Source organism: Lampris incognitus, chromosome 2, assembly GCF_029633865.1.
Source record: "Lampris incognitus isolate fLamInc1 chromosome 2, fLamInc1.hap2, whole genome shotgun sequence".
Lineage (NCBI taxonomy): Eukaryota > Metazoa > Chordata > Actinopteri > Lampriformes > Lampridae > Lampris > Lampris incognitus.
The window spans coordinates 54,258,010-54,280,193 of record NC_079212.1 but is presented as its reverse complement, the minus strand read 5'-3'; the positions used below and the strand labels follow the sequence as shown (position 1 = coordinate 54,280,193).

At 45.3% G+C, this 22,184-nt stretch overlaps 1 protein-coding gene across 1 annotated transcript in view; it reads left to right on the top strand.

The window, feature by feature from the left end:
• Positions 1 to 9,142, top strand: part of vwa1 (von Willebrand factor A domain containing 1) — a 55,799-nt gene extending 46,657 nt beyond the window's left edge. Inside the window, exons 3-6 of the mRNA XM_056274203.1 lie at positions 259 to 591; positions 806 to 1,081; positions 1,899 to 2,183; positions 6,725 to 9,142. Of these exons, the coding sequence (XP_056130178.1) occupies positions 259 to 591; positions 806 to 1,081; positions 1,899 to 2,183; positions 6,725 to 6,753 (923 nt within the window). The 3' untranslated portion in view covers positions 6,754 to 9,142. The remainder of the gene's footprint in view (positions 1 to 258; positions 592 to 805; positions 1,082 to 1,898; positions 2,184 to 6,724) is intronic.
• Positions 9,143 to 22,184: the final 13,042 nt, after the last annotated feature.

Sequence of the window (22,184 nt, the reverse complement as noted above, 5' to 3'; positions counted from 1 at the left end):
TTAACCAGGGTTACATATATGTATCGTGATGTATCATGATGTATATATGTATATGTATCATGATGTGTGATGTACCATGTTCTCCTGTCCTCTCTTATTAATTTTTTCTCTGCAACACTTTAATTCTATATCTTACCATTTTATAACGGTGCCAGGTGAACTTTCATCCGCAAAACACGTGAATTCATGTTATCATATGAAGTCTAAACTCGTGCATATTCTTCAGATATTGGTGTTTTTCTCCTCTTTCATCAATAGAGATAATCCGGGCTGAGCGACTCCAAGTTCAAGACATCTCCACCAACTCTGCTATGCTTCAGTGGCGACCAGTTTTATCTGGTCTCAGGGGTTATTACGAGATCCGTTTTGGGCTCGTGCCAACAGGAGGAAGGGGTGATGGTGCAGTAAGTAGAACTGATACCAGTCCAAGCACCAGTGGAGGTCATTATCAAAGACTAACTCGACCTTCAAATTCCAGCACTGTCAAGCTCACAGGCTTGAGTCCTGACAGCACCTACACAGCAACACTAACCCCACAGTCAAATGAACACGTACTGAATCCGCTTTCTGTCACCTTCACAACAAAGCCAGGTAGGTTTACATATTACATGTAGATTTTGGCATGACTGTCATAACTTTGTGCTTACACTTTTACTACAATCTAATCAGATAGTTTAATCTGTTTAATAAAATGCCTTGTGCAGAAATATTGGTAGAAATGTGGTCTTCTTTTCACTATACATCTTCTATTTCATTGCCTTACTTCCTCAATATTTCTACCTCATTCCTCCTCTTCTCCTGTCAGAGGTACTGAGCCCAGCTACAGTCACTGTCTCAGAGTCCAAGATGACCAGCGTGAGGGTGAGCTGGGGTCCTCTCCAGCCAGACTTGGTCAGAAGTTACCAGGTGGAGTACTCTGTCCTACCGAGGGGTAAACTCCACACAATAGTGGTGGGTGCAGGACAGAACTCCACACTACTGCAGAACCTTCAGCCAAACACCACCTACCTGGTCACTGTAAGTGCCTTGCACTTTTCTGGGAAGGAGAAGGCCATGTCAGTGAGAGCGTGCACTCAGGAAGGTGAGCTGTGCAATGGCTCGTGAAAGCCTAGAACAGTGATCAGGACTCATTTACTGAGACACTGACCCCAGTCTATACCTGAAAAAGAATGGGGGTACAGCCAAATCATTTTCTGTCTAAATGTCAGATCATTGCTATCAACTCTGCTCAAAGTTGACATACTAGGTCGTCCGGGTGGCGTGGCGGTCTCTTCCGTTGCCTACCAACACGGGGATCGCTGGTTTGAATCCCGGTGTTACCTCTGGCTTGGTCAGGCGTCCCTACAGACATAATTGGCAGTGTCTGCAGGTAGGAAGCCAGATGTGGGTATGTGTCCTGGTCGCTGCACTAGCGCCTCCTCTGGTCGCCTGTTCAGGGGGGAGGGGATAGTGTGATCCTCCCACGCACTACATCCCCCTGGCGAAACTCCTCACTGTCAGGTGAAAAGAAACGGCTGGCGACTCCACATGTATCGGAGGAGGCATGTGGTAGTCTGCAGCCCTCCTTGGATCAGCAGAGGGGGAGGAGCAGTGACTGGGATGGCTTGGAAGAGTGGGGTAATTGGTCTAGTATATTTTGGGAGAAAAGGGGGGGAAAAACACAAAAAAAACACAAAAAAAAACAAAACTTGACATACTACATGGAGCATTCCTGAGGGTCCCATGGGGGCTGGGGCAGTTACACTGTCATAGTATCTGTCTATTACACTTAATCCAAAACCCAGATTCTATTTCAGCTGTTGATTTGTGATATTTTCCTGTATTCGTCGTTGTCCTTCTTCTCTCTGTCACTTCAACATCACTTCCCTTTACGCCCTTCCAATTTCCTCCACGTCCAGTGACACCAGCGTTGACGGACCTCCAGTTGACCACAGTTGACAGTGACTCAGTCCAGGTTGACTGGAAGGGCAGTGCTGACGGTCTCAGAGGCTTCTGGCTCACATGGGCAGGAGAAGAAGACCACAGTGGTTCTCTCCCCGGCCAGCGCTCCTCCCTCTATTTGCCACCCACTTCCCTCTCAACTCGCCTTACACACCTGCCCCCTTCCACCAGGATTTGTGTTTCCCCCATCTACTGGACGTCATGGGGAGAGGGCCTCTGTTGCACTGCCCAGTTTCACTCGAGTGAGTAGTTCTAGTTATAATAACAATAAAAACAATAATAATATAGCACCTTTCAAAGTCATTGCTACTGAGTGCTACACAAATGTCATAGTAAAGGGAAAAAAGAGCAGATAAACAGGGAAAGAGAAGGTAAATGAAGGCTTACAAAATGCCGGTCTTTCCGAGTAGTTCAGTGGTTCCCAGTCATATGGGGGGCTGTGTATGCAGGTTTTCATTTCAGCCCCATGTTACGCGTGCTAGTTTCACTGATGAACATGCACCATAGAGGGGAGGACTACTCAGCGGAACCAGCTGGAGTGTTGTTGGGCTGGAATGAAACCTACATACACACAGCCCTCCATGGCACATAGGCACCACTGAAACAGAGTGTGAGAAGAGGACACAGAATATGCTAACACGAGCTCCCAGCGAAGGGCATTCAGACACAAAGCCTGGGGGCTCCAACATCCAGATCTACTCTAGTCATGTATCTGGACCTGTGGACAGCAGATCTCAGGCTGCATTAAGGGGCGGCATGGTGGCACAGTAGTTAGCGTGGTCGCCTCACAACAGGAAAGTTCTGGGTTCGAGCCGTGGGGTAGTCCAACCTAGGAGGTCGTACCGGGTCGTCCTGTGTGTGGAGTTTGCATGTTCTCCCCATGTCTGCGTGGGTTTTCTCCGGGGGCTCCGGTTTCCTCCCACAGACCCAAAGACATGTAGGTCAGGTGAATCAGCCAGACTAAATTGTCCCTAGGTGTGTGTGCGAGATATTTAGGTCTCATTAGCAACTACAGTAAAACTGCATACAGTCCACATAACAGTAAAGCATGGAACAAGTATTTAAAGGTTACTTTAAATATATAAACCTGACTTGGGTTAAACCGAACGATTTGGGTTATAATTCATTATAAGTCCTCTTGTGTGTTCAAGACTTGCTACGCTTATGCACAATGTCATACACGGAGCTTGCAGGGGGGGGCATTGCCTCCTAGTGGCTGATATATAGCGGGGGGGGGGTTTCGGAAACCGTCAATGGTGTTGATAAAAGTGCTCAACAAATGAGGAGCAGAAAATAAATACAGATATAGGGAAAAAACCGTACAAGCATGTCTGTGAATTTTCTCATTCATCCAGGTCATGGTTATCCAAAGGAACTGAATCAAGTGCAACTGGACTTGGTATATATCCGTGAGGACGTTTCGCCTCCCATCCAAGAGGCTTCCTCAGTTCGTGCCTTTCTGACTAGACCAAGATAGTCTGACTGGCTGCTGATGAAACTCAGATATTTAGCCTCTTTGGAGTCGTTATCGGAGCTATGGATGTCCATGGCTCTTTTGTGTTCCGATGTTTAGCAACGACAGTCGTTGGGGGTGTTAGTTTCGACTTCGTTAGTGCTCCATTCAGTGGTCATGAGTCGTTGGAGCCATTAGTGACCGACTGTTGTTCTTGGAGGCTAGGCTTCTTGAGTCTCCTGGGTAGAGATGAAAGGACGGCATTGTAAGTGGGAGATAGGTGGTGTCGTAGACCTCCTCCTCTGTTGAGGGATGGTTTTTCCAGTTTCGCATAGATGGCTTCCTTCACCCCTCTTTCAAACCATCTATCGTCTCTGTCCAAAATGTGTACGTTGCTGTCCTCGAAGGAGTGTGTCTTCTCCTTTAGGTGTAGATAGACTGCTGAGTCTTGTCCTGAGGAGTTTGGCCTTCTGTGTTGGGCCATCCGTTTGTGTAGTGGTTGTTTGGTTTCTCCTATGTATAGGTCAGTGCAATCCTCATTGCATTGTACAGCATACACCAGATTTATTTCCCGGGTGTGTGGTACACGGTCTTTGGGATGAACCAGTTTTTGTCGGAGTGTGTTGCTGGGTTTGAAGTACACCGGGATGCGGTGTTTGTTAAAAATTCTCCTGAGTTTCTCGGAGACCCCAGAAACATACGGGATGTATGTTATTCCTTCTGTTCCTTTTCTCCTCATCGCTCACCCGGTTGATCTTTTTGGAGGTGTTGCAGTTTTCAAAAAGGTCCAACTGGGGTAGCCGCAGGTTTTTAGAGCTTCCCTCAGGTGTTTGTGTTCTTCTCGTTGGGCCTGAGTGCTGCTGGGCACATTGTCAGCTCTGTGTTGCAGAGTTCTGATGACGCCCAGGTTGTGTTCCAGAGGGTGGGATTGAGTCGAAAAGTAGATATTGTTCTGTGTGTGTAGGTTTCCTGTAAACCCCAATGTGGAGGCTCCTGTGTTCCCCAATGTGGACGTCAAAGTCCAAGAAGGGCAAACTGTTGTTCTTTACAAAGACAGGAAGACAGAAGCTGACTCCAAAGAGGATAAATCTGAGTCTCATCAGCAGCCAGTCAGACTAGTTTGGTCTAGTCAGAAAGGCAAGAACTGAGGAAGCCTCTTGGATGAGAGGCGAAACGTCTTCACGGATATATAACCAAGTCAATTTGCACTTGATTCAATCCCTTTGGATAACGTACAAGCTTGTTTCGTACATCGTGCACTCATCAGCTGCTAAAGTAATTCAACAAAGAAAACACACAGTTTACGTTGCCCCGTGTCACGCTCCTGATTTCGGTGGATAGCAACTTATCAGAGGAGGGAACATTTGAACTATTACAACCAATGGGATAGGTTGTTACGATGCACTGCAACCAATGGTGGGGTAGAAATCATACTGATGGCATGAAACAGGCTTGTACTATCTCAAAGAATTTACTCAACTCACTGGATTATATATATATAGTAACGATCATGAATGACTAGACTCGCTAGCCCTTGGCTAACGGGTCGGACCCTTTAGTCGACTGGTTAACGTAGTCGCCGGTGGTGCGGGAGACCCGGGTTCGCGTCCCGGCGGTTTCCGGCTGCCCCCCCCCCTCCGAATTCGCTATATTGGTGTCAGAAGTGGGATGGTGAGACCGGAAGCGCGTGCGCCCAGAGGTGTGAGGGAATATACAGAGAGAGTACATGATTGGGTATAGGAGTGGGCACCTTATCCAGAAAGGGCCAGTGTGGGTGGAAGTTTTTGTTCCAGCCAAGCAGTAACACACCTGATCCCACTTATCAACCAGTAGAGTCTTTGCTGAAGAACTTCATTAGGAGACACAGGTGTGTAACTGCTTGGTTGGAACAAAAAACCTTCACCCACACTGGCCCTTTCTGGATAAGATTGCCCACTGCTGGTCTAGGATCCTACCTAGGGGAACTCTGCTAATGTAGGTGTAGATTATGCCAGCCAAACTCCTAGAACAATGGTGCCCAACCCTGCTCCTGGAGAGCTACCATCCTGCCGTTTTTCACTCCAACCCTAATTTAACACACCTGATTCTACTAACTAACTACTGACCAAGACCTTGATTAATTGAATCAGATGTGTTAAATCAGGGTTGGAGTGAAAATCGGCAGCAGGGTAGCTCTCCAGGAGCAGGGTTGGGCACCACTGTCCTAGAACAGAAAGCCAATTGTCAACTGCATCAACGGGTGGGTGGGGGGGGGGCTGATTTTATATGCGAAGCACCTTGTGGACCTGACACAAACGTATTGCAGGTTGAAGATTGTCCACAAGGGGGAGCTGACCACTAGCACAGAATCAGGAGAGTGACGCTTCAAATCAAAGGCACTGTGTGCCCTCGTTTTTAAAGAGGGGTTCTTCAAGAGTGTGTTTGTGAAATGAGGAGAAAATGAGAGGACAGGCAGTATCTGTATTATATTTCAGAAGATCAACAGCCAGCTAATCAGCATGCACTGTAAGTCTCCTTGAGCTTAGGATCATTGGGCCTCATTCATCAGTTGTTCGTATGTACAAATGTGTTCTTACACATCCATGGAATTTTTTTGCCCTGAAGTTTGTGTCAGAGACCAGTGTAGAACTTGGGTAACCCCTGAATTTAGACACCGATTGGCTAATGCTGATGTCTTTGCAAGCCTGGGTGACTGGTCGTTGCAAGAGGTAGAGACAAGGGGAAGGGAATACAAATAACCATCGGGCTTTGCTTCTGACTGTCAGATAATCTTGAGCGCTAGAAAAATTCCATGAGTGTGTAAGAACAAATTTGTACATATGAACGATTGATGAATGAGGCCCGTTGCCATCAAAAGAATACAGCCAGGTTTGAAATGTTTAGTTCCCTGGGGAACAATCTGTTAAAATTCAAAAACTTCTTAGGAGCCCCTGTTATTTGTCTTGAGTTGATTCAACAACAATATTACTGTAAGGAAAACAATGCCAATGACTGCACTAAATAACACCCACGTTTTGAATTTTATTTTTATTGTTAGAGTGATGAGGGAGAAATTATCTACTTTTGAATGCTGAGCTGTCTTTAAAGTGACAACAACGATAATAATAACAATAATAACAATAACAATAATACAGATATTAACAATAATAATAATAATAGCAATAATAATAATAATGAATACATATATCTGACTGCAGAATAGTCCTGAAGTGGTGTGTTGTGTCTTGTGATGGTTGTCATGATACATACTACTTGATATTGTCTTGCTTTTAGCTGCTTGGTTTGTACGAATGTGATTGTCTAAACAAGTGTTTCCTCTTTGACCCTCAGCTTCATTAGCATACAGTTACGGATCGTAGCACTGCTGAACTACAGGTACACCATACCAAAGATGGAGCGATGACGAAGGGAAGAATCCAGACTTTCATCCATACTTTCTCTGGTGACATTAGCTAGAGGACTGGTATAATTTGGCTTACTCATTTGGTCTTGGACAAGATGGCCAAATGCATGTTACTAACACACCTGCAGTACAAAAGACTGCTCACTCTTTCTATTTACACTCTCCTGCCTTTTCCAAGCCTGCAACCACACTACATGACGCTTAAGTTTGTCCACGATTACAGACACCTGATAGCTGGGATGAAAGATTACAGACACCTGATAGCTGGGATGAAAGATTACAGACACCTGATAGCTGGGATGAAAGATTACAGACATCTGATAGTTGGGATGAAAGATTACAGACACCTGATAGCTGGGATGAAAGATTAGAGACACCTGATAGCTGGGATGAAAGATTACAGACACCTGATAGCTGGGATGAAAGATTACAGACACCTGATAGTTGGGATGAAAGATTACAGACACCTGATACTTGGGATGAAAGATTACAGACACCTGATACTTGGGATGAAAGATTACAGACACCTGATAGCTGGGATGAAAGACATGCTGAGATAGTTCATTCTTCTGTCCAAACTTGTTAGAAATGACAACATAACTAAGCAATGTGCCTTCAAACTACAGACACGGCGTGTTTCTTGAAATGGAGGCTGTGTTGCTGTTTTCTCTGGAATTAGATTCATATTTACTAGTAATGGACATGAGTTAAACATAAGGACGTGACATTATCTCCAGCACCTGAATGGTGAATAAGCAGTGGTTTTAGCAGAAACGAGTCCAGGGAGCATTTTGTTGTGAGATGCGTTTGTGCTGGGCGGCGGAGGGCCCCCGGATGAGCGTGGCTTCTTTGGCTGTCCTATCAGAGCTTAACATGAGCTCACAAATAAGACCATTAACCAGTGTTCTTAAAATGTTGTATGTTATCATATTATATTATTACACTTGTTGCTACTTGCTGAACAAACTAGCTGGTAGGGTAACTGATTGGGACCCTGGTGATGTTCCTGGTGTGGATTCCAGATGACGCCGAGGTCCACATTTATTGGACTTTGTGATCTTAGCATGTTTACACGTGTGGTATAAACAAGTAGAGCAGTCTACGGTAAAACTGATCCATGTCTTAAATGTCTTGAAGCTGTAAATCTACATGAATTGTCCCCCTCCTTCCAGTCACCTTATCCTCTACACCTTAAAATAATGTGTTAGGTAAAATTATCAGGCATCATAGCATTCATCCAGATCCAAGCAAGTGACCCTAATGTGTCGTGATGCACGCTCCATAATCCAGCGGAGGAAACCCCAGAAAGCTGAATCAGTTCATCTGGACAGGACGTTTAGTGGGAAAAACCTTCCATCACTTAACCAAGTCACTTCGTCCGTCTCGGCTGACTGCAGGTATCCCCAACCCTTATAAATGCACTCAGTGGTCCGTAACCACGTCACCGTGACTCGCAAGTGGAGCAACTGCAGACTAGTTCCAGCCCGCCTCAGCAACACCAAGCCGCCACCGTCCAACATCAGCAGAGACGAGAGGAGAGCTCTCACGACTCTCGCTAAGGACAACAACATCATCATCCTTCCGGCGGACAAAGGCAGATGCGGTGTTATATTAAACCAGACAGACCATTATGAGAAAGTTCTGACATTACTTAGCAACACAAATACTTATGAGCCCCTGAAACCAGATCCAGGGTGTTCTGACGAGAAAAAGGTGACGGATGGTCTGAAGCTGTTAGAACAGGACAATGCTATTGACAGAATGTTGTACTAAAAATTATACCCAGGGGGCGCTACACCTACTCTGTATGGTTTACCTAAAATACATAGACAGGGTGTGCCATTACGGCCTGTTGTTAGTATGATTAAGTCAGTGACCTGTAACCTCTCTAAGTTTCTGGCATGTGTTCTGAACCCGCTGGGAGGCAGTAACGAACACCACATTCACAACACTGTGGATGCTGTGGACAAGGTGAGGGGCACCATTATGGAGGAGGTTGACACAACGGTCTCTCATGATGAGCCGTCTCTCTTCACATGCGTTGCTATGGATGCAGCAGTGGAGGTGGTCCACATGAACACTTGGGAGTCCAGATGAACTGGTTCAACTCTCTGGGATGACCCTATTTGTGCCAAAACTGTAGAAACTTAAAGAATCTCATTTAAACTGAAAATGATAGTGCGTACTGTTCTTTAACTTCAGTTATCCTAATTTTGAACTCATTTTACTCCAGTACCTTTTAAATTGCAACTGTATAAAAGCTGAAATTGCAACTTTTTGTTTTGTTTTGTTTGTTTTTGGGTCAAACATTAAGAATTAAATGATTTAATCTATGGGCGTTTTCACCAGGAGTGTGGCACAAGGATTGTTATGACATCTTGTGTATTGCTAAATGCCATCAGAAAATTTACCAACGCAAAGGGTTGTATTGTTTCTGCTTTCTATGCTTCATCGAAGAGAAATAAACAAGTCCTTTCCAAAAGAATGCAAAACTGTCTGGCAACTGGAATTCTGCTAAAACTACAGACTAGACATGCAGAATTCTCCTGTGGAAGCGCTGGACTACTTCAATATGATAAGTCAAGTCGAGTCAGTTTTATTTGAGTAGCCCAATATCACAAATCACAGATGTGCCTCAGGGGCTTTACAGCAACACAGCACCCTGTCCGTAGACCCTCTCATCGGATAGGGAACACCTCCCTAAAACCTTTAACAGGGAGAACAACAGGAGGAAAGCTCAGGGAGAGCAACAGAGGAGGATCTCTCTCCACGACGGACAGCGTGCAATGATGTTGTGTTTACACAATTTACACAACATTGAAAGAGGATAACACAATTATAATGGAATTATGAGATATATGAAGAATATGATGTGCAGGATGCCAAGCAGCGTCCACACGCCACCGGAACAGTCCAGGACCCAAGCCATATGACCAGCATCACCATGTAGAAAAAAGAGAAAAATTATATGGATTTATGAGATGTATAAAAAGAAAATGTGATGAGGGGAATGGCAGGCAGCGTCCAAGGGGTGACCACCATCACCACGGAGACCCGGGAGGAGAACCGACTGCACGTCCACACAAGGGAGACTCACGTGACACCATTCACACACAGAAAAAGAGAAAGGAGAAGGCATCATTCAGAGAGAGAGAAAAGACGTGAGACAAGACAACAGTTTGCAGTAGTCATTAGTCATAATCAATCATTAACAAGTCATCAGCTAGTCATAATCTATACTCTATAATCTCTATCCTATAATCTAGACTCTATATATTCATAATCTACACTCTATAATCTATATCCTATAATCTAGACTCTATAAACCATATCCTATAATATATACTCTATAATCTATATTTATAATCTACACTCTATCTATATTTATAATCTGTACTCTATATTCTATACTCTAATCTATATTTATAATATATACTCTATACTCTATATTTATAATCTATACTCGATAATCTATATGCTATAATCTATAATCAATACGCTATAATCTGGTCAGCAGAACAGTGGTTGGTAAATTCATTGAGACAGAAGCCGGCCCACCATGCAGTACAGGTTGTGAAGCACTCAACTTAAAGGCAACTAATTGTAAGCTAAGGCAAAAAGATGAGTTTTAAGTTTGGATTTAAAGGACTCAACAGACTCTGATTGTCTGATGGCAGCAGGCAGGTTATTCCACAACAATGGAGCCCGATAGGAAAAGGCCCTGCCACCAGCTGACTTCTTTTTAACTTTGGGTACACACAGGAGCCCTGTATTTTGAGAGCGATGTGCTCGAGATGGCATGTAAGGTTTAAGGAGATCAGACAGGTAGGATGGGGCAAGCCCATTTAGGATTTTATAAATCAGCAGAAGCACCTTGTATTCTGATCTAACATGGACAGGAAGCCAATGAAGGGAGGCAAGAATTGGTGTAATATGGTCAAATTTCCTAGTTTTAGTAATAATTAATTGTATTTCCAATTCTCTGTGGAAGACTATTCAGTATCTCTACTATGATACTATAAGTACTGATACTATGATGATTCTATTTATAATTTAACCCAAAGTCCACTTATTCAAAACAATCTTAATTTGATGTTTTGATGTGCCTATTTCACAAGACTACTGATTATTTAACCAAACTAAAAAAAAATCGCATAAAGTAAATAGGCAGGCAGACAGTAGTGTATTATAAAGAAGACGATCATCAGTCAATACAGGCATGTCAGTGGCAGCGGCGGCAGCAGGCCTTGCTTTAAGAGGCCTAGCCTAGACATGCATGGATGCCGCATTCAGCTGACATGGATACGTCAACAGCGCCCCATACTGGAGAGGTCAGGAGTTGGTGCGCGCGCACACACACACACACACACACACACACACACACACACACACACACACACACACACACACACACACACACACACGGTCAGGAACACAGTTATTTCACCTCATGTACTTGCGCACATGAAATGAAACGAAATGGTGTTTCCCCAGCCCACAGCAGTGCAACACACAGACAAAACACATCCAAAGAACTACAAGAACACACATATCCAAACTAACACATATAACCAAACCAAAAAAAATAAAATAAAATCACTGTCCAAGTGAACAAACACCAGCCAGGATGACTGTGGATGAACCACCGGTCTGCATGGGCTAGCAGTTAGCCTAGCCTGCCCCGATTACGCGTCCAGTCAGACCGCCCTCGGTGTTTCCTCCTTGGGCGCAGCTCCACGCAGGGACGGTGGTCTCCGGGCCCACCGGACGAAGCAGACCAAGCTCTCCCAGCTGATCCAGCACCAGCTCTCCCAGCCAGACACCCTTGACACACCTCCCCGCACTCCTCACGATGACATCAAAAACACCACAGTCAACGCCAGGTGAGGCCGCCGTCAGACCACCCTCGGTGTTATCGGAACTGCCGGTCTGCATGGGCTAGCAGTTAGCATAGCCTGCCCCGCTTCTGCGTCCTGTGAGACTGCCCTCGGTGTTTCCTCCTTGGGTGCAGCTCCGGGCAAGGCCGCGGTCCCTGGGCGCGCAGCGCAGCAGACCAAGCTCTCCCAGCCGATCCAGTGCCAGCTCTCCCAGCCAACAAACGAAGATACAAACTTAGACGCAGACGTGGACAAAGACATGCATCGACGGTACTGGCTGAGGCCGCTGTGAATGTGAATTCGAACCGCCATCTTCCCACACTAGTACTGGATGAGGCCGCTGTGAATGTGAATTCGAACCGCCATCTTCCCACATCAGAAAACTACAGTCAGTTTAAACACAAAAATGTCATGGGAGTACACCAATTAAACATGATGTAGGTACGAAATTGTCATTACATGCTATCAGCAATCACTACCAACGCTCTGAGATCAAACGTCTGGTCTCTGTCTGCCACAGGCTCTGTTTTCAGCCTATCCAGCCCCTGAGAAATCCCAGTGCCCGAATGAAATAACCGAGTCAGGATGGCTCTGACTGACCAAGGTCTTCATACTGGTTTATGTATGGAGCTCCCTCACGAGCATCGTGTGCACAGCAGAGACAGCAATCAAAGGGAAAGCCGCAATAACTGCTTTTTGTGAACAACTAGTCAACGCATGTAAAAAACTTCAGGAAATCTATATCAGGGCGATACATTTTACTGTTTTTGCAGCAATGCCGCAAAGACAGTAAAATGGATATTGTATGTCATATTCGTTGATATGGTATAATGAATGAGGCAGTTTACTCAAATTTGTCTTTAATGAACTCCATCGGGGCATCCCCATGACATCACTGACCTCAAGTACTTCCATACGTCATATGTCATATCCTGTCATATCAACTCTAACGTAATAGGTTACAGGAATACTACATCTCCCTTCTTAAAATAAAATGCCTTCATAACATACAGTGCATTTGGCATCAATCACATTTCTTCTGCCCCAGTAAGTAAACCATGTTATGACATAAGTGCATTATTCTAAACGTGCACATTTTTTAAAACCCTGTAAATATTTCAAGACAACAGTGAAAACATAACAATGCTATTTTCTTTTCAGCTTATGATAAACAAAACACTCGAACGAGGTATACCTTTTAAGTAAGTAGGTAGGATAAAGAGGTAAGTATCATATTCAAATCTTGCGTTCAGTATGGTCAGTGCAATTCAAAATACAACATAAGCACGATAAGCAGGTAATAGTAAACTTTAACTTTTTTTTTTGGACATTTGTCCAAAAGGGCAGCGATCCGCCTACACCCTTTACATTTACAGGTCAAGGACCTTTCTTGGGTTAACTGCACATCCAAACCTGGTAGTGTACGTGTCTGAAGATGTAGTGTCCAGTGTTGACGTCCCTTGTTCTGTACCATCATTTCGTTCTGGCTGTACTTCACAGCTTGTGTGTGTAGTGTTGTCCTTTGGCTGTAGCAGGTGATGATGATTGCAACGATAGGCTTGACCCTCATCAGTGTGGATGCTGTAGGATCTCTCTGTGTCTGCAGGCTCTGTCACAGTGGCAGGTTTCCAATGTCCGTTTAGCAGTTGGATGTGGACTGTGTCACCACACTAGTGTTGACAGTGGTCTTGCACTGAGGTCATAGTATTGCTTCTGTCTGTGCTGACACTGTACTCTCCTGGCACGCACAGCCTTTTGACATACAACTTGTGGCTGGAGTTGTTAACCTGTGGTGGGAAGTACTGACTTCAGTCGTTGACTCATTAGCAGCTGGGCTGGTGACTTCAGGCCATCGACTGGAGTGTTGCAGTACTTCAGCAAGCTGAGGTATGGATCCTTTCTTTCTGCTCTGGCTTTGTCCAGTATCATCTTGGCTGTCTGGACGGTTCTCTCTGCAAGGCCGTTACTCTGTGCATAGTGGGGGCTAGAAGTGATGTGGTTAAACTCCTATGCTTCTGCAAAGCTCTTGAACTCCCTGGAGCTGTAACAAGGACCATTAACACTGATAACTCTCTCAAGTATTCCTTGTCTAGCAAATATGGCCTTCATTTTGTGGATGACTACAGATGAAGTAGTGTGATGTAGTCTTTCGATCTCAAAGTATCTACTGTAGTAATCTACAACTACCATGTAGTCTTGCCCTTCAGAGGTGAACAAGTCCGTACCCACAACCTTCCATGGCCTCTCAGGAATAGGGTGTGATATCATTGGTTCTTTCGTGTTTGAGCTGCGGCGCTCTATGCACATGGGACATCTCTCCGCTACATATTCTATCTGTGCATTCATGCCAGGCCAAAATAGAATGTCTCTAGCTCTTTGTTTACTCTTTTCTACTCCCACGTGTCCTGTGTGTATGCGTCTTAGCATTTCTTCTTGTAGTGTGTGCGGAATGACAATTTTCTCACCTTTGAACAACACACCATTGATTTCTGTGATCTCGTCCCTGTGATTCCAATATTCAGCAACACTGGGTGGACACTTCCTGAGTTACCTGTTTCAACAGGGTGAGCTGCGCATCTTGGGATGTAACTGCCTAGATTTCCGTAAGCTTGCTGTCACTCACAGGTAGGTTACTCATGAGCATGTGTACTTGGGCATCCATGCCTTCACTCAGATTGGTGTCGTCGGTGACGACTGACTTCCTGGACAACGTGTCTGCGACTGGAATGTCTTTTCCAGGGCGGTGCATGATAGTGATGTCATATCTTTGCATATCATGCGTTGAAGTCTGACTGGTGCTGCTGCAAGGGGTTTCCTCAGTATCGATTCGAGAGGCTTGTGGTCAGATTCGATGACTACGTGGTGACCATACACATATTGGTGAAAGCGCTTACACCCAAAGAGGATCGCGCAGAGCTCCTTCTCAATTTGAGCGTAGTTTTCTTCAGACTGATTTAGTGACTTTGAGGTGTATGCAGCTGGCTTACCTTCCTGTAGGAGCACTGCTCCGAGGCCACTCTTGGATGCATCAACTTGTAGTGTCAGTTCCTTTTCTGGATCAAAGTACATGAGGATTGGACCTGGTTCCTGTACAATGAGATCTTTCATGTTCTGGAACGCCGTGTCATGTGTTGCATCCTATTTCATTGCTTTCCTTCAGTAGTTTACGTAGTGGTGCATTAACCTCTGACAATCTGGGTACGAATCTAGCCAGGTAGTTGGTCATCCCCAGTATTGTCTCAAGCTCTGCCTTGTTCTGAGGTCGCTCCATATCTCTGATGGCTTCCACCTTGCCTGGGTCTGGTTTGATGCCTTGACGACTCAGCCTGTGTCCGAAGTATTTAACCTCTGGAACACAGATGACACATTTATCTGGGTTTAACTTTACCCCTCTTTCCTTCGTTTTCTGCAGCATGGCCCGTAGGTTTGTGTCGTGCTCCTCTTTTGTGCTGCCATACACCAGAAAGTTGTCAATGATGGCTGCAATGCCACTGAGGCCCTCATAGGTCTCATCAATCCTCCTCTGGAACTTGTCCTGTGCTGAAATGACACCAAAAGGAAGGCGGAGAAACCTGTACCGGCCAACCACAGTGTTAAAGGTTGTCAACATTGAAGACTCTTCTGTTAGTTTGATCACCCAGTAGCCTGACCGTGCATCAAGCACACTGAAATATTATGCTCCAGCCAGTTTCGGTGTGATGTCATCTAATGTAGGCATTGGGTAATGTGGTCTTTGTATTGCCTGATTCAGGTCTTTGGGATCAAGGCATATTCTCAGTCTGCTAGTGCTGGGTTTTTCAACAACCACCAGTGTATTTACCCATTCTGTAGGTTCTGTTACCTTCTGGATGACTCCAGCTCCTTCCATCTCATCCAGCTCTTCTTTCAAATGGTTGCGAAGCTTGTGTGGAATCCGTTGTGGAGGGTACACCACTGGTATTGCATCCAGTTTCAGGTGGATTGTGAATTCTCCTGGGAACTGTCCAATGCCCTTAAACACATCAGAGTACTCAGCCCTAATGTTAGTATGTTCATTTTGTGCAGCATCGACAGATAGCACCAGTTTGACTAAGCCTGTGTCTAGGCAGGCTTGCAGGCCTAGGACAGGTGGGCCCTGTGTACTGACTATGTAGAACTCTCGCATGACAGTAGTGCCTTTGCACTTGCACTCTAGGTCACACATCCCTGTCACATGCAGTGCTTGACCACCATATGCACTGAGTTTTATTTCTACTGGTCTTAGATCTACATCTTTACAGTCCCTGTCGTAAACGTCTCTCGGTATTGTGTTTACATCAGCACCTGTGTCCAGTTTAAACGTCTTGGGAATCCATCTTCTCTCTCTTTGACGTGAGTTCGATCAACTACTCCGACACCATGTCATATTCTTTGATATTGTAGCGAATTCGGGGGGCAACCACAGGAACTGCCGCGGCCGGGACGCAAACCCGTATCGCCCGCACCGCGGGAGACATCGCTAACCGCTTGACTAAAGGGTCAGACCCGTCAGCCAGCGACCAACATGTCTACTTATCCATGCACGTTACATTATGGTATAATGAATGAGGCAGTTTACTCAAATCGTCAGTCGTCAATGAACTCCATCGGGGCATCCCCATGACATCTCTGACCTCAAGTACTTCCGTACGTCATATGTCATATCCTGTCGTTTCAACTGTAACGTGACAGGTTACAGGAATACTACAGTGTACAAAGATTCCGGTGCTTTGAAAATAGCAATTTTTATACATACTTCACCTAGAAGTGATGCAGTGCTTCACAAACAAAAAGTTGTGTATCTAAGAGAGTTACCAGAAGAAAAAAAAAGTTAAATGCATTGTTCTGGTCTGGTTGTAAAAGTTTGGTTTTAAGGTTTTATTTAAGAAAAAGCAGTTGATTTAGTTAATTTTATGGTACTTTGTATAAGTAGGAGCATTAGAAGTGCAACACTGCCACCTACTGGCACTTTGTTGTACAGCAGGTAGTGTCTTGTCAATTTTGTATTAAAACTTTACTCAGGAAGTGTTAGCAGTCACAGAGTAAAGATACTTGGACAGTACATGTTGGAAATTAGCTGCTCCTGCATACATCTCATTGATGTTGCATCGTTGGTATGTATTATTCTTATGATAAATGCTTTTTACTTACATATTTTGTCATTTGTGAAGGGATGTGTAGGACATTCGCTCATTTTATTTTTGTATTTCTCTCTGGCGTGCTGTTTTCATTAGTCATGCTATTTTTTTGTTAATACGGTGTGCTATTACAACATGGGAATATTTGAAATGCTTATTCAACGTAATGGTGGACATTTTCGGCACAAGAGATTTTAATTTGTGAAATTTGTGCATATGTGGGTATTTTATTTGGAAGTTTACACATCTGTAGAGATGTAATTTACATGTTTTTTGATTATTTTTGTCTGATTTTTTTTTGTAGTTTCACCCTTTACTACTGTCAATAAACCTGGCAAAGTTCATCCAGGGTTTTGATTGGAGTGAGGCGTTTATCTGTCTGTCAACACATGCATCGCACAAGCATCTAAGACAGAACAGTGAAACAACGGCATCCTTGCGGACAAGATAACGCTGACTGGGCTAACAACAGACACATCTAAGACACCACGAAGTACCAGATAAGTACGACTACGACAGCAGTGTCTCACCAGAAGCTATCAAGGTCATCATGTCTGTCAGATCATATGAAACGAGATCTCGGGCCTCATGCTCTTCTACTGGTTCAGCAGCAGCCAAGGCAAGAGCAAAAGCAGAGGCAGCAAAGACCCGCCTTACCTTCGCTCAGAAAGAAGTAAGTCTAAAACTAGAAAAGGCTCAAATTGAAGCATCTATTGTACTCCTTCAATGTGAGAAAGAGGCAGCTACAGCTGTCGCAGAAGCAGAGGCCTTAGAAGCTGCTGCTCATTCACAAATAGATGGACACAGCAATGGACCTGATTTAGGCCCCCCTTCTCTAGAAAGTGCACACCACACTGAAATGTATGTCAGTGAACAGGCCAAATTAGTAGAAAGCCAAAATGCTGAAATGCCCGAAGAGCCTTCTTCATTCAGTAAGGCTCCAGTCAATGTAGTGGAACATGCCAGTGACATTCAACCTCCCCACACCAACCCAGCAAACTATGGACCACTATCAGAGTCAAAGACTCATTCTGAACAGCCTGTGTGTAAGCAACACACCTCACCCATTCCCTTTTCTCACTTCCCCTCCCATCCACCTCCAGACAACTACAACGAAAACCACGGTCAGGCACAACAAAGACCAAGAACCAGCTATTATGATCCCACCTGCAGTCCCAGGCCCCCAGACCCCAGTGATAGGAACATTGGTGAATTTGTCAGATACTTTGCTCGACTTGAAATTGTAGCAACAGGCCTTCTCTAGTTCAACGATAAGCCACAGAACTACAGAGCCTGGAAAGGCTCTTTTGAGAACGCAGTTAGGGGCCTAGATCTGACAGTAAGTGAGGAGATTGATTTGCTATTTAAATGGCTTGGCAAAGAATCAGCAGAACATCTTGACCAAATCAGAGCCATACACATCAACCGTCCAGAGGCAGGACTAAAATGATCTGGGAGAGACTTGAACAATGTTATGGCTCAGCAGAAGTAATTGAAGATGCTCTTTTCAAACGAATTGACAGCTTCCCAAAGATCACAAATAGAGACTATGTGAAGCTCAGAAAATGCAGTGACATACTCATGGAGCTCCAGAGCACCAAGGAAGGAGACCTTCCAGGTCTCTCTTTCCTGAACACTGCAAGGGGTGCAAACCCGATCGTGCAAAAACTGCCCTTTTACCTGCAAGAAAAGTGGGTTTCTGTTGGTTCAAACTACAAACGTGACCACCGCGACCCTTTTCCCCCCTTTTTGCATTTTTGTGGACTTTGTTAGCCAAGAAGCTAAGATTAAAAATGACCCAAGCTGTCCGCGGTGGTGTAGCAGTCTAAGTATCGGCTTTGTGTCGATGCAGTTACCCACTGGGGACTGGGGTTCACGCCCCGGTCTCGTCAGATCCGGCTATGGCTGGACTCGATGAAGCAGCAATCATTGGCAACGCTGTCTTCGGGAGGGGGGTGGAGTTGGCTTGTGTTCGTCAGATGAATGTGTCTCTGTGTGTGTCGGAAAAAGCAGTGGTTCGGCCTGGATTCGCCTCGTCACTGCCGGCCTTAGAGATGCAGTTGGCGAACGCATGCAGTACGAGGGAGGGTGTTTGAAATAAAATGGAGATCGATTGGCCACTAAATTGGGTGAAAAAAAGGAAAAACCAGAAATAAATTAAAAATAAATAAATAAATAAAAATGACCCCAGCTTTAACTTTGCCTCTCACTCTGACACTGCCCCCAGACCTGGGAAATCCTCCTGGAAATTAAGCAGACAGAGAGAGGTGTCAGTACATAAAACAGAGGTACCTCCGAACCCCAGCTATGAGTCATACGGGAATCCAAAAAAGACAGATGACTGTAATAAACTGTGCCCAATACACAAAAAACCCCATGCCCTCCTGAAATGCTGGGCTTTTCGTGAGAAACTCATCGAAGAACGCAGAACACTTCTGAGGGTATTTGCTTTAGACCAAGGTGCAATGCTCTGAATGCGGCAAAAAGAATCACAACACAGCTCTCCACCCAGGCTCAGCTCCCTGGAACAAAGAAACTGACCCTGATGCAGAGCATGGCGGGGAGCAGGATGACACCCTGCCAGGTGAAATCACTTCCAAATGCACTCAGGTCTGTAGTGAGAATCTTACTGACTGGTCGTGCTCTAAAATCTGTCTTGTAAAGGTGTATCCAGCATGACATCCAGAGCAGGCGGTCAGGCTGTATGCAATTCATGATGAACAGAGTAACCGGTCTCTGGTCCGCTCAGAGTTTTTTTAAATGTTCAATGAAAATGGCCCTAGTTCCCCCTACTCACTAAGAACATGTGCAGGCCTTAAAGAGACGATGGGTAGGAGAGCAACGGGTTATGTAGCAGAGTCTTTAGATGGGGCAGTCCACATCCCCCTGCCTAGTCTTATTGAGTGTAATGACATCCCCAACAACAAGGAGGAGATACCAACACCCAGCGCAGCACTCCATCACCCTCATTTAAAGACTGTCACACACCTCATCCCAGAACTTGACCCAAACGCCCATATACTGATGCTTCTTGGACGGGACACCGTCAGGGTTCACAAAGTCCATAAACAGATAAGTGGCCCCAACGACACACCCTTTGCACAAAAATTAGACCTGGGATGGGTCATAGTGGGAAATGTATGTCTGGGCGGTGTTCACAAAACAATTACAGTGAATGCCTTCTACACAAACACAACAGAGAGAGGAAGGCCAACACTTTTCCAGCCGTGCCCTAATCTGTTCAACATAAATGAGCAACCTTGTGGGGTCCAAATCCCCTACCACAACACATCACAACCTAGCAACATATCTAGTTGTGAAACTGATCGCCTTGATGTCGTGTGTTTGAACACACTAAAAATGACAATCAGATCTCCCCCTCTATTCAAGTTAATGCCTTCATGAAAATAATAGAAGAGGGAATGAAAAAAGATGGAAACAACAGCTGGATAGCTTCACTGCCATTCAAATCACCACGTCAAAGGCTCCCCAACAACAGCTCATGTCTCTGCTCTGCAGCTTTGACAGAAAACCAGAAATGAGAGACCATTTCATAGCTTTCATGGAAAAGATTTTCCAGAATGGTCATGCTGACAATACCCCTCCTTTAAAGGAAAATGAGGAGAGATGGTATTTGCCTCTGTTCAGGGGTTAACCACCCCAAGAAGCCGAAACAGATCAGGGTGGTGTTTGATAGCAGTGCACGGTATAATGGACTGTCACTTAACGATGTCTTACTAACAGGTCCTGACCTCAACAACCAACTTCTCGGTGTCCTGATACGCCTCAGGAAAGAAGCTGTAGCCTTTACTGCAGACATCGAGCAGATGTTTTACTGTTTCTATGTGCGGGAAGAGGACAGGAACTTCCTGCACTGTCGTCTGGGGATGAAAATTCCAATGCTAGCAGGTCCAGCCAGGCACCTGCTAGCAACAAGTCGCTTCCCAGAAGGAAGACGGGCCGCTCGTCGAGAGAAGAGCAGAAACAGATTGAGCCGCTAGCCAAAATGATGGAGGAGGTGCAGAACATGGTCAGAGAATTCAGAGACACGTTTGACGAGAAGATCAAGGGGCACATTGACCCGATTCTAGCCAAGTTTGATCAGATGGACAAGTGCCTCTCTGAGAAGACGCGTGCGCTGGAATCCGCCATTACGAAATGCGAGGAGTCTGTCGAGTTGAACCGAGCGGACGTGTTCGAGCTCCAGAACAAGGGTGATACCAGAGATGGAAAAATCGGTAAATTGGAACTTCAGGTGGAATATCTGACCGAACGCTGTGCTGATCTTGAATCGAGGTCTAGGAGGAATAACCTGAGAATCATTGGCCTGCCGGAGAGTTCTGAGTCGCCTCCGCAGCACGAGTTTGCTGCGAGGTTCCTGAAAGACATGCTGAACCTGACCACTCTGCCCAGAGTTGAGAGAGCACATCGTGTGGGACGCGTGAGGAGCGGGGAAGAAGGGATCCGTCCCGCGGCCAGGCACTACCTGCTCTGCCTGCAGACCTTCAGGGAGAAGGAGGATATTCTGGAGAAGGCGCGGAAGATGGGTGTTCTTAAATACAAGGACGCACGGATTCACATCTTTCCGGATCTTTCTACCGTCCACGCGCAGAAACGGGCCAAGTTCGATGAGGTTCGGAGGAGGCTGCGACAGGACCACCCCTCCTTCAGATACCACTACAACTTCAGCGCCGGTCTGGTCCTGCTCCCCAAACCCGGAGAGCGTCACGTCTTTGCCGACCCCAAGAAAGCCATGCGGTTTCTGGATGCACTGGGTCCAGCCTGATCTTGGCGGCTAATCTCCGCTGCTAGCTGCCACTGACCTGCGTTTGTGGACCTGGACTGACGTCTGATGCCGTTCACTAATGTGTAATCTTGCTGGGGTAGGTGCCCTGTTCTTGAGTTTGATGTCTGTGTGCTACTTGTAGTCGGCCAGACGGCTATATTTTTCGTTTCTGTGTTAGCCTATCTTGTCGCTTTTTTTCACACAATAATCTGATCTAGGCCTAGCCTACATTATTGGACGCCAGTTTGGATAAGATCTATGCGCCATTTTAAGGCCGTCTTTAATGTCCTGAAGAAGTTGCCAGTTTAATAATATATATTATACATATTATTATAGCCTACCTGGCTGTTTATTTATCTAGCCTAAGGTGTAGGGAGGTGAGGCTTTCTGTAATTCATTTCATAATACATTTATCATTAAGCTAATTTTGTTGAGTAGGCTTATGTGTTTTTGTTTTCCCCCTCCCGACTCAGCCATATATTAGGCTATAATTCAATATTGGTCGCACTCCCTCTGGCTGTAGGCCTACTTCTGAATGTTATTATTTCCTGTGTCCTACCATGGAAGTGTGGTTTGTGTGATAGGCCAA